At 43.0% G+C, this 15,860-nt stretch overlaps 1 protein-coding gene across 3 annotated transcripts in view; it reads left to right on the forward strand.

Annotated features, from left to right (window-relative positions):
- The window catches only part of SLC35F1 (solute carrier family 35 member F1), a 368,958-nt gene extending 353,151 nt beyond the window's left edge, over positions 1–15,807 (forward strand). For all 3 annotated transcript variants that reach the window (XM_081828869.1, XM_081828867.1, XM_081828868.1), the window contains exon 8: positions 13,236–15,807. In XM_081828869.1, the coding sequence (XP_081684995.1) occupies positions 13,236–13,460 (225 nt within the window). In that variant the 3' untranslated portion in view covers positions 13,461–15,807. The remainder of the gene's footprint in view (positions 1–13,235) is intronic.
- Positions 15,808–15,860: the final 53 nt, after the last annotated feature.

Here is a 15,860-nt window from a genome sequence, read left to right on the forward strand (position 1 = left end):
AGAAAAAGAATTGATTAATTATTAAAATGATAAAATGATTTCTCCCGTGACATCTGTCACATCATGATATTCTTCACAATCAATTACTCATCCATTTATTTCATTTTTCTGTCTTTCCTGCCATTACCAGGTACGTGTGAGAGAAGGAAATAAAGAATTCCAGTATGGCTGTAGGAGAGCTCATTTTTCTTTTTGTCAAAGGTTTCCCCCTTCCACAGCCATGATAATATTTCTTGATGATTGTTCATTTCTATGCATTGAGAAAGAACAGCATCCATCTTCATCAATAATCCATTAAGGTTGTTCCAAGATCTGTTGAATTAAAGTTGTGTCCTTGCCCTATGCAATATGCAATATGGACTGCTCTTAGAAGCTTGAAAATAAGGAATGAAAGAACAAAAAGAATTACTATGTTGCAGTGCAATTAATGAAGCAACTAGGAGATGGGAAGAGAATTAGGTGGAGGGTCAAGGCCTTGGGAGGCCTTGGGAGGGTCAAGGCACTATGTCAACTGTCACTACAAGACCGTCCTAAGCACTCTACTGAACCTGCCTCACCTTCTGCTTCCTCAGCTCCAAGATGTTCATCATAGTCCTTTCATACTTCTCAGAGGGGTTGGTTTTTTAAAAAAATGATAAGAGATGAAAATACTTTGGAGGAAGTTGACAGTAGCTTTGTTTGCTTAGATTATCATACTTAAGTAGTATTGTCATTAATTGTGCTTTCCTAAATACGGTTCTCAGAACACGTCTCAGGAATGGAGACCAATGGAGAAATGGGAGAACTTCATAGATTAGATATTGGCAAGAATTACACCTACAACAACACAACCGTAGAAGATGTTAAGTGTAGATCCTCTCAGTGTAAGGATATGGTATGTGAAAATAGGGGAATAAATGCACCATGAGAAATGCTTAGAAAAGAATCACATACCTCAGAACAGTCAGCTTCAGTCATTGAGATTCAGTCTTAATTTCTCTCTGTTGATCCTCCTCTAAAATGCATTCTTTTCTATTTCTCCTGCCATCATCTTAGTTCAGACCACCATCATCTCTCATTTAGGCCATTGCAATAGTCTCTTGGTCTGCCTGCTTCCCTTTATTCCTCTCTACAATTAATCACCTACCAGCAGCCAGAGTGGTCCTTTTAAAACACCAATTAGATTACACTCTCTTCTGCTGAACACTCTTCTTTCTCATTGCATTTTTTTATTATTATGTTAATCACCATACATTACATCATTAGTTTTTGATGTAGTGTTCCATGATTCATTGTTTGCGTATAACACCCAGTGCTCATGCAGAACGTGCCCTTTTTAATATCTCATTGCATTTTGAGCAAAATTTAAATGCCGTGCTCACCTCTAATGGCCTACACACCGTTCCTATGTTTTTATGGCTCCAGCCTCCACTCTCGACACTTGCCCACCATACTGTGTTTCCCTATCTTCTTCTTAGAAAGGAAGAAATAATTGTAGCTTCCTCATGAGTTATTAAGAAGGTGAATAGTGTAAATCCCATTAAACGGTGCCTGGTACAGAGGATGCATTCAACTATGAATTACTACTAAGTGTTAGACATCGGTGACATTGGCTGCCCTTCCCGTTCTAGAACTAGCTGTGCCCTTTCCTCCTTGGGACCTTTGCTTTTGATGTCCCTCTGCCTGGACTGCTGTTTCCCAGCTCCTCCCATGGCTGCTTCAGTCTCAACCCCCGGGCTTTGTCTGCAAAGAACACTTCCCCTCACTATCTAAGTAACTTCCACCAAACTCTCACATCACCCTGCCCCCTGTTTGTTTTCTTCACAGTGTTTCCCAAAATCATATTACAGATTAATTCCTTCAACTGTTTTCAGTCTCTCCCACAACAGACTGGAATCTAAGAATGGAGTTCTACCCATCTTATTTACCACTGTATCCCCAGCTCAGGAAACTGTAGAAACTCAGTGTTTCTGATGGACAGTGAGGTGATAACTAGGGTCTCAGCTCACAGTTAAGCTCAGTTATTGAATGAATAATTCATTGTTGAACCTATTAGTTCTATACAGCTGCTGTAACAGATTACCACAGACTTGGTGGCTTAAGACAACAGAAATTTATTCTCTCACAGTTCTGAGGACCAGAAGTCCAAAATCTGTTTTAGAGTGGTCTGCACCCCAGCAGACTCTCAGCCTAGGGTGATGGTCCAGTGAGACCAAAGAAAAGACCCAGAGGCAAGGATCAAGATGTAGGTTTACTTATGCAAAGGGAGCATCTGCTGCTGGGATCTACGTGCAGCCAGTTTTTAGATCATAGCAACTTAACCCTGCAACTCTCAGTAGCCCTTCCCCTCCTTGCCTGGCCAGCATTTCCAAAAAATCAAGACCTGCCGCATGGACACTCTTCGTTACAAGGGAGACACTCCAGGTTGGCCACCCCCTGAGCCACTGACCTTGAACCCTGAACAACACACTGCTATGCATCCTGCCTGATGGGAATACAGAAGGAGGACAAGATCTCTACATTTTCAAGATAGTGATTAACAGGGGCATTCAGGGTATGCCTCCACAACCTAGCTATCCAGCATGTACCATATACCAGGCCAGAATTCAGCAGAGCCATGCTTCATGCAGAGTCTCTCGGGGAGAATCTGTTCCTGGCCTCTTCCAGCTGCTGTAGCTGCCAGCATTCCTTGACTTATGGCTCGTGTATCACTCCAGTCCTTAAGCGGAGCATCTTCAAATCTCCCTCTGCTCCATCTTCACATACCCTTTTTCTGTATGTGTCTACCATCTCCCTCTGCCTCCCTCTAATAAGATACATGTGATTGCATTTAGGGCCCACCTGAACCTAGGTATATTAGTCTGTGCTCAGGCTACCATATCAAAATACCACAAGCTGGGTGGCTTAAACAGCAGAAATTTATTTCTCACACCTCGAGGCTAGAAGTCCCAGATCAGAGTCCAGCAGGGTTCAGTTTCTGGTAAGAGCTCTCTTCCTGGCCTGCAAATGGCTACCTTCTCACTATGTCCCCACTTAGCCTTTTCTCTGTGTGTATACAGGAGGTGGGGGATGTGGCAGACAGAGCTCTCTGGTGTCTCATGAGGACATTGATCCACCTTTATGACCTCATTTCACCTTAATCACTTCCAGGGAGGCCCCATCTCTAAATATAAGATAGATTGGGGGTCACGGCTTCAAAATACATATTTGGGGGTGGGGTAGACCCAATTCAGTCTATAGCACCCAGGATAATCTGTCATCTCAAATGTTTAACTTAATCTTATCTGCAAAGACCCTTTTTCAAATGAAATAATTAACATTCAAGAGTTCCAGGTATTCAGATATGGATGTATTTCGGCAGGGGGCGGGTGGTCACTTTTCAGCCGAGGAAGAAAATGCATTGCTAAACTTAACTATATTCATGGATTCTCAAAGATGTTTTGTACTGCCGGGGAGTAGTTGCTCTAAATTAATAAGTAAAGCAGAATAAAAACTTAAGAGGATTCCTGTGACTTACATAATCATGCATCATGGTAAGGAAACTCGACATAAAAGTAAGTTCAAACTATAAACCAGGGGTCTGTTATTTGCATTGACAAAAAAGCCTTCTGCTCCGGATGGATTGATTGCTGTGCTCTTCTTTTAAGTGGCCAATTCTATAAATGCATTTGCAGTTCAGTTTGATTCATGCTGAACTTTTCAGAAAGAACTATTAAGGAAAGTTTTCAAATCTCTCCGTGCTTTAGCATTTACTCTTTGTGATGTAAAGCTAAAAATAGCCGACATTTATTGAACATTTTCTATGTGCCAAGCACTGCATCAAGTCTCATACATATATGTTTCATGTATATATGTGTGTGTGTGTGTATGTACACACACACACACACACACACATACACACTCTGTCTCTAGGAGGGATGGGGCAGGGCGGGGTGGGGTGACCCAATCTTCATTCCTAAAGGGTCTGAGCTATTAGTAGTTCTGCCTGGATTGGGTTGTTGACATTTCCCATTGACTATAGTCATAGAGCATGGTCATACTAAGGAATGCCTGGGAATCTCCTATATTCCAGACCTGTTATCCTTTACCTCCATCATGAAGTAGGAGCCCAATCAATCACCCCAGCCAGCACAGTGACAAGAACTCCCTTCTTTGTTAATTGAGAAGCACAAGCCAAAAGCAACCGAGTGGCAATCTTCACTTTCAGTTCAGTGGAATCATTGTTGTGTCTCCTGGTAGAAAAATTCCTCCTTTTGTTTTTGTTTTTTAAGATTTTATTTATTTGAGAGAGAGAGAGTGCCCACACTCAAGAGTGAGTGGGGAGAGGGAGAGAGAGAATCTCAAGCAGACTCTGCACGAAGAGCAGAGCCTGATGCACGGCTTGATCCCACAACCCTGAGATCATGACCTGAGCCGAAATCAAGAGAAGCTTAACCAACTGAGTCATCCAGGCAGCCCTGAAACATTCCTCCCTTTGGAACTAAGACTTTTAGATCCGCAGAGCAATACATTAACAGGAAACAAAAATTTTACTAGTGGGTCACTGGGGGAAATAGGGCGTGGTGCCACACCCACTTCCGCCTCTCGATTCCAATGTAAAGGAAAAGGAATTCTTTAAGTTGAGCCGCAACACTACCACGTCTATAGACTAAATATCATTCACTGGCTTTAACATTCAGTCTCCTGCAAAATCACGGCAGCTCAGTATGCACCTCGGTGTCGTGTGGAGGGAAAATAGATTGATGATGCAAGAGTCCCAACGTGGGAGTGAAGGCCACTCTCAGTGTCCCTCATACGAAAATGTAGTCCTTTTTTGGCAAGTGATAAGAAGGAAGCACGGAAAGGTGACATAAACGAGCCATCTGATGGCCTTTGTTGTAACTTTGTTGAGCTATAATTAAACACTCCCACAGAGTAGGCCCCATTTCTTCCACTCCTGGCTTGGCCGTTCTGGGCTTTTACCGGACTGCACAGAATAGAAATGTGCATGAATGAGGAGTTCTATCACTTCATCAACCCAAGTGAAAATGTCTGTTTGTCATATAAAAGATAAGGTCAGAAATCCATTTTTAGCTCCCCGTTCCCGTACTCATGTGTGAAATTACTCACAGGGGAAGATATTTGCCCAGAAAAGAACCCTCATTGTCCTTGGGGGTGATCGGCTGCGTGGATTATACTGCCAGATGAATTGGTTTTGCAAATCAAACAGAAGGCCTCGTAAACCAAGCCGGGATTGCAGTGGGGGGTCCAGCGTTGCCCTGCGACGGTGTCAGGGCCCTCCTGTTCGCTGCTTCTCTCCTGAACAACATGCTGTTTGGAGGATAAAGTTGCTCTCTGAGTATTTAAATCTTTGCAATTCGTCGGTTTGTTGATACAGATAGAGAGACCACTTGGCATTTTGACTGAGGCACTCATTGATTTATTTTCGGTCTTGATGAGACAAGCATGGATTTGGGATTACTTTCTATCTCCTTTGGAGAAAGAACAGGGAGGGAGGGATTGGGGTCAGTACTGTTGGTCTCTGAAGACAACCGATTTTGGTGTTTGGGGGTAGGTTGTGTGCCATGCTCACATTTGGCATTTTCCCGTGCTGTGACTTAGGACTTAGAAGGAAGAAATATTGCAATATTTAGCCAGAGAGATTTAGCCCTTTTCTTTTTTCTTAAAAAAAGTGTGGGGGGGGAGCAGGGAGGGGGATGAGGAGAAGAAATACAAGGAGGCAAGAGTAGGAGACAGAACAACAATAAGGCAGTTCAGAAGAATTTGAAAAAGCTCTGGCCTCTCCAGGCCATTTATTTCCAGTTCAGTAAACTCAGGAGCCAAACTTCTGCATTTTTAATACTCTTAATAATAATAAAAATGACCTTGTTAGTTTAGCGCAGAGCCAAATTTAGGAGGTCAAGCAGCAACTTGTTTATGTTGGCATTTCTGTGGAGCCAAGTCTGTCTCGTTGTCTTGCCCTGAATAGCAATTGGCTCCAACCCAGCAGCAACAGATCAGGACCTGGGGAGAGCCTCTCCTCCCGGGATCCCAAGCAGACCATGGCTTACAGCATGCCCGGCAGGGACCAGCCTCCCCTGGTTCTGCTCCACACCATTGCACTCCCAAGCTCAAGGTGTGGTCCACAGCCCGCTGAGACACGCCCAGCTGCTGAGGGATGAGTTGTCACTGGTGAGCTGTCCTCTCTCCCTTCTACCCCAGGACACTCGGCAGATTGGTTGTTGCCCAAAGGTTCACTCTTCAATTCACATCTCAAATTCTTGGGTTCCCCTTTTAGTTATAAAAGCCAGTTTTATCAACCCATAATATTTGGATTTAAAAACTCCACTACGGCAGCATTCTACTTAACTGATTCACTCTTAACTGGCATTTTGCATTACTTAGTCCCTGATGAGTCTTTAAATTACTATGGTACCGAGGACCTCCAAACTGCATGACCTGGTTTTCTGTTGGGAACAGAATGGGTCTTTTTATTTGTTCTCAGTCTAGAAATCATGGTTAGATGTGCCAATTGATTTATCTTTATGTGTGCACTTTATATCACAGAGTATGGAAGCATAAGGGAAAGTACACTATTTTACATTGTAGATCATTCAGGGGAGTTTTCACAAACTTAATTAAAAGTCTAATTTTTCCCAGGCATAACTTGCTACTGAAATTGCCAGACCAGTCTCCCTGCATGGAAATTGTTCCCGACAGCTTTTGAACCTCACATTTACCAGCCCGTGCCGTCTGGCCTCGGGAATGACCAGTCACCGCCCTTTATTGTTCTACTTACCCATGGTTGCATTGACCTTTGAAGCAACTGCTAAGTTTGCAAATTCCCAGCCTCTACCCTTCTAGGTATTTTCTGCCAAAGAGTCAAAAATGTGGAAAGGTTTAATTACATCTGTGTCTGTTTAAAAGAATAAATGAATAAGAACGAGAAAGGAAATCATTATAGTAGCCACATATCCTTTGTTTTCCTTTGTGTGTGTGAAAAGCCATGTGTAAGAACACTTAGAAATGTCCTTGAATTCATTTCTAAGCAGCTTCCTGATGCAGTGCAAAAACCACTTTCAACGATTACCATTATCAAGTTTCCAAATGGAACGCCTCTTTCAGCAGCCGCCTTGCATCCAGTAGAGCCCCTTTGCTGGGGCAAGACCTTTTTACATTTTAGCGATAATGCCTTCAAGATGAGGCATGGCCTGAGATACTGCTGTTTCCTTCCTCCACACTTTACAGATAGCCTTGGGAACACATGAGGCTTTGAAAATGTCCTCTGGGGCGGCTGGGTGGCTCAGTCCTTAAGCGTCTGCCTTCGGCTCGGGTCATGATCTCAGGGTCCTGGGATCGAGCCCCACATCAGGCTCCCCGCTCAGTGGGAAGCCTGCTTCTCCCTCTCCCACTTCCCCTGCTTGTGTTCCCTCTCTTGCTGTGTCTCTCTCAAATAAATAAATAAAATCTTAAAAAAAAAAAAAAAAAGAAAAGAAAATGTTGTTCTCTGCTCACCTACCACACGTGAGAAGGCTTCAGGGATAGTGTTCTCTCACCCACTCAGCTTCTCTCAAGTTCAGAAAGCAGGTCCTATCAGATCAGCAGTCGTGGTTCACAGGTGTGCGTGCGTGTGCGTGTGTGTGTGTACACAAAAAGAGAGATGGAGAGAGAAAGATTACATGCTGGGTGGTTAATTTAGAGAATTATTCCTTTTCTGGATATCCAGCTATGCAGTCCCCTTTCCTCCTGACTGTTGAGGAACTTTCTTTACCTGTATCTCTTTTTCTTTCTAATTTGACCTTATTTTCTCCCTCCTTCCAATTGCATTTTCTCTGAGGTCCTTGGCTCTCCAAGTTAGATGGAAATTGGATCTAAATTTAAATCTCTCCTTTTTTGTCAGATAACTCCAGGAGCTTTAACCTAAATCTCATTCCCCTGTACCCCAGTTTCCCAGGAAACCTCACCAGCTACTCTTCTTCCCTTTCTTCCCAGCTCTTTCTTCTACATATCACAAGTGACATAGTTTCTTTTTTCCATTGACTCTGTTTTTTTTCTGGAGATAGAACTGCCATATATCTCCCTTTAAGAGCTAAAAGAGTCTTTTAACTTGGCGTTAATTATTAAATAAAAATTCGTTCTGATCATTAATAGGCCCCAGTGCAGGCACTGAGCAAAAATGACCAGAACCCAACATCAGGAGTCTTAGAAAAACTGTGTTATACAGAAGCATGCACCAAGAGTGCACTCCCCAAGAAAGAAGGAAAAAGCAGGCCCATCATATAGAAGTCGTTGGGACATAAATTGAGTAAAAGCAGAGCTTTAACCCAAAGTCACTTCATCCTCCAACCTTTACGCCTTTCTGAGGATTGCCCACGTTCTTCTCTGTTAACCCCTGCCACCTTTTTGGTCAAGCTAAAAAAGGAAAGATGCCCTTGAAAATTGCCCTCTTCCTTATCTGTTCTAGTTGGTTTCCTTATAAATGTACTTTGAAATGGCTTTCAAATCATGTGGTTTTCCACTGGGATAGGCTTAAGACTCACTAAAGTCATTAGTTTATTAAAACTCTGCTTAGATGTTCAGTACCAAAGCCAAAATGAAAATATGTTCTGTCCTTAACTGATGTGCTGAATGTCCCGTTAGCTAAATAGTAATCATATTGAGATGCCAGCTGGCTAGAGCTAGGTTTAATCCCTAGCTGGAGGTTGAGGAACTTTGTACAATCTTATCGTCAGTCTAGCCACCCCCTTCTGGACAATGGCTCGTGTCCCAGTCACATTGATTTAAGCAACACACAAGCCTTCTCATTATGTGCCACGAGTGCTTTCTAACCTTGTCAGCATAGAAGACCCATCAGGATGGAAAAAGACAGCAGCAAAGTAGACATTGTGTGCAGCCCAGTGGTGTTATTGCCGGCGCAACCTTTCTCAGCTTCTCAAAGTTCCAGGTGGGATAAACGCAGGTCAGAGTGTGTCCACAGCACAGAACATAAAGTGTCTTCTGATGGACTACAGCTGACTGGGGGCACAGAATACACTTCTGGCAGCAGCCTGTGCTCTTCAATGGGAACAGCAAGCCTCCACCTGAACCTTGCCTCATGTGGAACTTGGACATGGCTTTCAGACCTCCTCTAGTGCCCAGGGCACTCCTTGTTCTTTGCTTAGGCAACTAAGCATGAGTATTTCTTTGCACTAAATGAGTTGAGCAGCCTAGAATATACAGAATTTTTTTTAATTTTATTTTATTATGTTATATTAGTCATCATACAGTACATCATTAGTTTTTGATGTAGTGTTCCATGATTCATTGTTTGCATATAACACCCAGTGCTCCATGCAGAACGTGCCCTCTTTAATACCCATCACCAGACTAACCCATTCCCCCCACCCCTCTCCCCTCTAGAACCCTCAGTTTGTTTCTCAGAGTCCATGGTCTCTCTGGTTCGTCTCCCCCTCCGATTCCCCCCTCCTTCATTTGTTTTTTAAAGAATGCTCTATCAGGCTAAGTGCAGCATCCTATTTGAGATCCTGATTCAATTTTCTTTTTTCTGTCAATCCAAAAAGAGGAAAAGAAAATCAAACCTTTCTGTTATTATTTATCCAGATTAATCATAATTCATGTCTTTCTGTTCCCTTTTGGCTTGTGTGCTACATAAGACTTTGTCTACTTACTATCTATGAATAAAAACTCTTGGGTGACTTCCAAGTTGCCTCTGTCGTATAAAATCCCATGCTATCTATATTTTGAACAATGTTAGAATGAATTCTGCATGAATTAAGTGGAAATTTATTGGAAGTAAAGTATGTGCTGTCATTCTGGAGCTGTGTCCCAGGAGAACACTGGGTAGTGGATGTATCATTCAACTTGATGGTTCTATGTCCAAAAAAGGGATGATTCAGGTATTTGTTCATACAATGGCAAAGGTATTAGCTTTACAGAGATGAATTTTAAAATATTTGTCATCTTGATCAAGTCAGACTATGGGAACTGAAACCAGAAATTGAGAGGAATTCACATCCTTCTTGCAGGATACCCCACACGAGATCCTTTCCTGTCCCTCCCCCCGTATTGCCAAGTCCTGTCCATCTGAGTTTATGAAACATCCTGTGCCAATCCACTGATCAGTAGCCCCCATCTTCGACCCAGACTCTTGTATCGTCCCTCCCACTTCGATGTCTTATCGTTCTCCTCTGACTGACCCCAGGTTTGAAGATGACTTTTGAAGTTAATGATTAAGGGTCAATACTCTGACTTCCCTTTCAACGAGTTTTTGTTTGCCATTGTATCTATGAGAAATGACACTGGATTATCAAGTTTAAGGCTAAAAAATTTAAAGCACGTCACTGGTACAGGCTGACTTTTTACTTTTTGTTTCTTTAATCTGAAACTTCTCTGTAACTAGATTCATTCATTTATTCAAAATACAAAGAACAAAGAACACTTAGTAGATGTTGACACTATGCCAGGCTCTGCACTTGACACTGATCAAGAAAGACACAGTCAGGGGCGCCTGGGTGGCTCAGTCGTTGGGCGTCTGCCTTCGGCTCAGGTCATGATCCCGGGGTCCTGGGATCGAGTCCCACATCGGGCTCCCTGCTCTGCGGGAACCTGCTTCTCCCTCTCCCACTCCCTCTGCTTGTGTTCCTGCTGTCGCTGTGTCTCTCTCTGTCAAATAAATAAATGGAATCTTTAAAAAAAAAAAAAAGAAAGACACAGTCAGTCCCATAGTTCAGGGAGAAAGGCAATTTAATCAATAGATTACATAAGAGTGTTACATACATGACTACTCATTATAAGATAATGCTATAGACAATAACGACAAAACAGTAATCATGACAACAAAGGTGAAATGAACTGAATGCTTGTTGCAAGGTAGGCAACGAGTAAGTGCTTTACATGCTTTATCAAGTTTAATCTTTACAGCCCCTCTCTATGTAGCTACCTGTGTATGGGTAACAATTATTAGCCTCACTTCACTGATAAGGAAACTTGGACCTGAGCAGGTTAGCATACTTGTCCAAAATGACAGCTAGAAAGTAGGGGAGCTAGGATTTGAATCCAGCATGTGGTTGGAAGACAGTTCGGAGTCTCCCCGCCTCCAGCTGCTGCAGCAGGAACCAGCTCACACCTGAGACCGGCAACGCTCTTCACCTGACACCAGGGACCCGTCCGTGGAGTTTGAAAATGAAAGTTATTGGGCGCCTGGGTGGCTCAGTTGGTTGAGCGACTGCCTTCGGCTCAGGTCATGATCCTGGAGTCCCAGGATCGAGTCCCGCATCAGGCTCCCTGCTCAACGGGGAGTCTGCTTCTCCCTCTGACCCTTCCCCCTCTCATGCTCTTTCTCTCTATCTCATTCTCCCTCTCAAATAAATAAATAAATTAATTAATTAAAAAAAAAAGAAAATGAAAGTTATTAACAGGATATTTGAAATGATTACAGTGTTGGGAACAAACCTATTTCGTTCACTGGAGTTTCAGGTAAAGACTGCAGCTCTCGAATGTAGAATTTCAGGAAGGAGGGGAGGGGTAAATCGGTTTTCTGACATCACCTGCAACAGTTCTGAGTGGTCTTTTCCTCGCATTTCATTTTACCAACAAATTCATGAGCCACAGAATAAAACACTTCTTTTCACTGGGAAAAACTGAATTGGTTGTTTCAGGTTATTCAAGTGAAGCTGTTAGAAGCCGAATCTAGTCTATAAATCCACCTGAGGAAAGAGTATCACATGGTTTGAATATGAAGAATAAAGGATTGAAAGGGTGAGGAATGATCTAGAAAGAAAATCAGAAAATGGTCTTTAGTCTTAGCTACCTTGCTGCTGCTGAAGAGAGAGAAACGGAGGAGGAGAAGGCAGAGAGGGGGAAGAGGGAGAGGAGGAACAGTAGCAGGGAGGAGGCAAAGAAGGAAGAAAAAGAAAAAACACCACTGTAGCGGGGGCTCTTCCCCTCAGGGATGTCTTTTCTGCTGTAGCTGTCTTTGAACTCTTATAGCCTTGCAACTCACTTTATAAACTCTCCGGGTCCTCTTCCTGTTCTTCTTCCAGCTTCCAACTAATTCTTGTCTTTTTAGCAGTTTTTAGTTCTCTTAAAGTAGGAGCATGGAAAATGAAATAGGAAAATCCAATCAAATTGGTCTTCTGTCTGCCCAGGGATGCAGCATGTGGTCAAGACTGAGACAACAGCTCTGGACTCAAATGAGATTTGGCATTCCCGAGTGCACTGTAGTTTGTCTACCTGTACCTCTGTCTCTCCACGGAGATGATTAAGCCCTCGACCATATGTTCTCATTCCTCTGTCCCCAGTATATAGTTCCATGTTTGCTATAGAAGGGCATACAGGAAACTATTCATTGAATGAGTGAACAAATGAATGAATGAACAAATGAATGAAATAGAAATGGCAACACTTGTGTTGTTACCTTCCCCCGCCCCCGCCACCCTCCCGCCCAGTAATTACTCAAGGAACAACTTCCAGGGTAACTACTCAAGAAGGTCCAGAAGTTGTAGTTTTTCAAAAACATACATAAATTCACAGGCACTTGTTTAAACCCATATTTTCTCCCCCCCCCCCGCCCCCGCAAATCTCTATAAATTGTCAAGCAAATACTTCAGGAAGCAGGATGCTACATATACAGCTCTGTTTGGTTGTTACCAGATTAGTGGAGCCAGAATGGAATGTTAGACTATTTTTTTTCGATCCAAGGATAATCTATTCTTGCAAAGATAGTTACAAAAGGCGGTAAGAGTTCCTACGGGGAACACAGACAGTGTCTGAATCAGATGAAGACACAAGAGCACCCGATGCAGCCGCGTCAGGGCGCGATCAGGTGTCCATGGCTTCATCACCGTCTTAAATGGAACATCTATATTTCGTCTGGGTTTAATGAAGCCAGTAACAACCAACTCTTTGTTGAGTGATATTGGAGACTTTTTTTTTTTGCTTTTAACTTGACGTATTTTAATTTGTGCTTAACTAGCCCTCCCACAGCAGGTCCTCAGACTGGCACTTTAGGGACAATTTGCTAAGTGTTTTCTGTGTTCACCACAGAGCTGAGGAAACAGATAAGGAGAATCAATGAGGCCGAGGCCGTTTAGGAAGAGAACGTTCACTTCCCGTCAAGAGCTTTGGCCGGCTCGTCTCGCCGCCCGCTCCGCTGGGAGCTGCTCTGCTCTGGTCCCTCGGTGCCTGTTCTCGTGGGAGCCTCTCTGCCCCTCGGTGCCTGTTCTCGTGGGAGCCTCTCTGCTCCGACCGCTAAATGACTTTGCTGTCGTGTTCTTCAGTTTTCAGGGCTGTATCTCCTGTCTTTCTTCACCATCCTCATCGGGCTGGTGCTCTACTCCTCCACCTCCACATACATAGCCCAGGACCCCCGAGTGTACAAGCAGTTCCGCAATCCTTCGGGCCCCGCCGTGGACTTACCGGCCACAGCTCAGGTGGAGCCCTCAGTCACCTACACCAGCCTGGGCCAGGAGACCGAAGAGGAGCCCCACGTCCGTGTGGCCTAAGATGAGGCCCTCCCTGCCCACTGAAGTCACCTCCGTGGCCACGTTGTTCACCCTTCATCTCTGTATTGTACATAGAGAAAGGTATTTATTAGGTGCGGTTTACGCAGGTGGACTGCAAGGTAGCAAATCTGAAAGCCTGTAAGAGGCACAAGCTAAACATCCCTGGAGTCACGGCCTCCGAGCCACCTGACTTAGAGAGACGCCTAGCTAGTGTGTGTCCTGATCACAACCCTCCTGCATTAATTACTGTGAAAACTTTTGAATTAAAAGCAAGTATTATTATTATTTGTATTATTATTGTTACTGTTCTTACACTAACTTTCAGGAGGATGTTTTGTACTCCTGATGAGAACTATCGCCAAACCCACATGTAGTTAACATAAATCCCACTTTTCTATGGCAAGTCACTTTTTAAGAATCATACTTTATTTTTTTGCACAGTCTCTATGAGTGCTGCATTCCACAGGAGCTCCACCCTGAGAAGTTTCCTTAGCCTAGGGGCCTGGTGGCTGATGGTTTCCTCTGTTACCTGTTGGATTGCCTGCTCAATAAGTATTTTGTGCTGTCACCCTTGTGGGGAGGGGCAACTGACCATATAATTCTCTATTCTAGGAATAGATATAAAACAAACACTTGAGCTTTTTTATATTTCAATCTCTGATTACTCCGGGCCATTGCCTTTCTGTTGTACCACGTGATTCTGCTAATGAAGTCCCTGTAATAATAGGATAAGGAACCTTTCATTTCCGTGGCTTATAGGAAACCCCAGGAATAATAATATCATGTGTGTTTAGGGTAATATATATATATATATATATATTACATATATTAAATCTTTCTGCCCTTCCCTATATCCTCTCTTCCAAAAATTTATTTGATTTTACCTTTAATTCCTAGATTTCTTTAGTGATACTATGGAAATTACTCAAGTCATTGGAAAAAGCCATGGCCCTCTGCCCTCTTCAATTGTGTGCCACCCTTGTTAAGATACACCAGCATGGAAATCACCCTCACTGTGGAGTATCATTGGTTGGGTGGCCCCCAACAAAGTCAACGTGCTGATGTGGAGCAGTCTCTGACAATGGCTTGATTGATCTGACCACTTGGTAGTGATAAAGATGTCGTGAATGAAAAAGTGTGGCATCTTGGTCATATTTGGCATCCCTTCAAAAGCAGAATATATCAACACCCTATTCTTAGGGATACAGAGAACATTGCGGGGTCCTGATAAGGCTTTGAGGGATATGTCACTAGTCTAATTTTGTTGCCCTTAAAGTAACTCTTTTTTTCAAACACACAAACACACAAAATCAAGAAGCACCACAGACCTCTACGATTTGGAATAGATTTTATGTGTCAGTATGTGAAATAGTCTTTAAGTTTGGCCGGCTTCAATACCATGCAAAAAGATCCGTGATGGAGTACAGGGTTTGTTAAGGAAAAATAAATGCTTATGAAACTGTGGGCAATTCAGATCAATACATCTTAAGCAAACAAAACAAATCACCAGAGGGGTCCGTGTAAAGTAGGACAGATTGCAGCCCCGTCAGGATTCCCATAGAGCCTGCACAAGGCCTAAATCCTGGGTAGGCGAATGCGTCCCATGCTGGCTGGTCAGCAGCAGGTGGCCCTTCTGTCTGCCTTCTACCCCCGGGGGTGCAGTCCTGCCCCTGGAAATGGCGAAGAAGAATTACCTCCTCGGATATGCAGAGTGTATGGTCATCTCTGTTCAGCTCCCTCAGAAATATGTTTTATTTTTGGAGAAAAAAGAAATCAGTGTCAAAACAACTTGCCAGTGTCTGCTCTCTGCTACCTTTTAAACCAATTAAATACCTTTCTCTGAATATTTTGTCCATTCAGATCTGAAGACCTTTAAAGACTGTGGTTTTATTTTTGTGTTTACATTCCTTCGGTTGGCATAATTTGCTTGATTTATTGCATTTTTAGTATTTATTTTAAAGCCAAATGTTTTAGTCTTTTTTATTCATTTTTATGACACTAATTTGTAGACACTTAGTAAAGTCTTATGAGAAATAAGTGGATGAAGCTATTCCAAGTCAACTCAGTGGACTGGGAAGTTTTTTAAAATTTAAATTTCAAAAAGGTTTGCAATCAACGGATGGCGAAAAGTAGCCGTCTGGATTATTTTCTAGGATATTTTAATTGACTCCCTTGTATGGAAACCAAGTGTGAATGTTAAGGTGAACTCACTGTAAACCCTTTACCATCCAGTGTTCTCGTGCACAACGACTTTCACGTCACTGGGGTCGTTCACTGTGTTGGTTCGTCTCCAGTTAGAAAGGCTGATAACATATTGCACTGTCTGAGATCAGGAGTTCCAGATTGACCCTTCGGCCAAAAAAGAAAATAGCAAAGAACAAACTCTTCTCTGTGTAAAAA

The sequence above is a fragment of the Leptonychotes weddellii genome, chromosome 8 (assembly GCF_054177405.1).
Source record: "Leptonychotes weddellii isolate Sample4059 chromosome 8, ASM5417740v2, whole genome shotgun sequence".
In the NCBI taxonomy this organism is placed as follows: domain Eukaryota; kingdom Metazoa; phylum Chordata; class Mammalia; order Carnivora; family Phocidae; genus Leptonychotes; species Leptonychotes weddellii.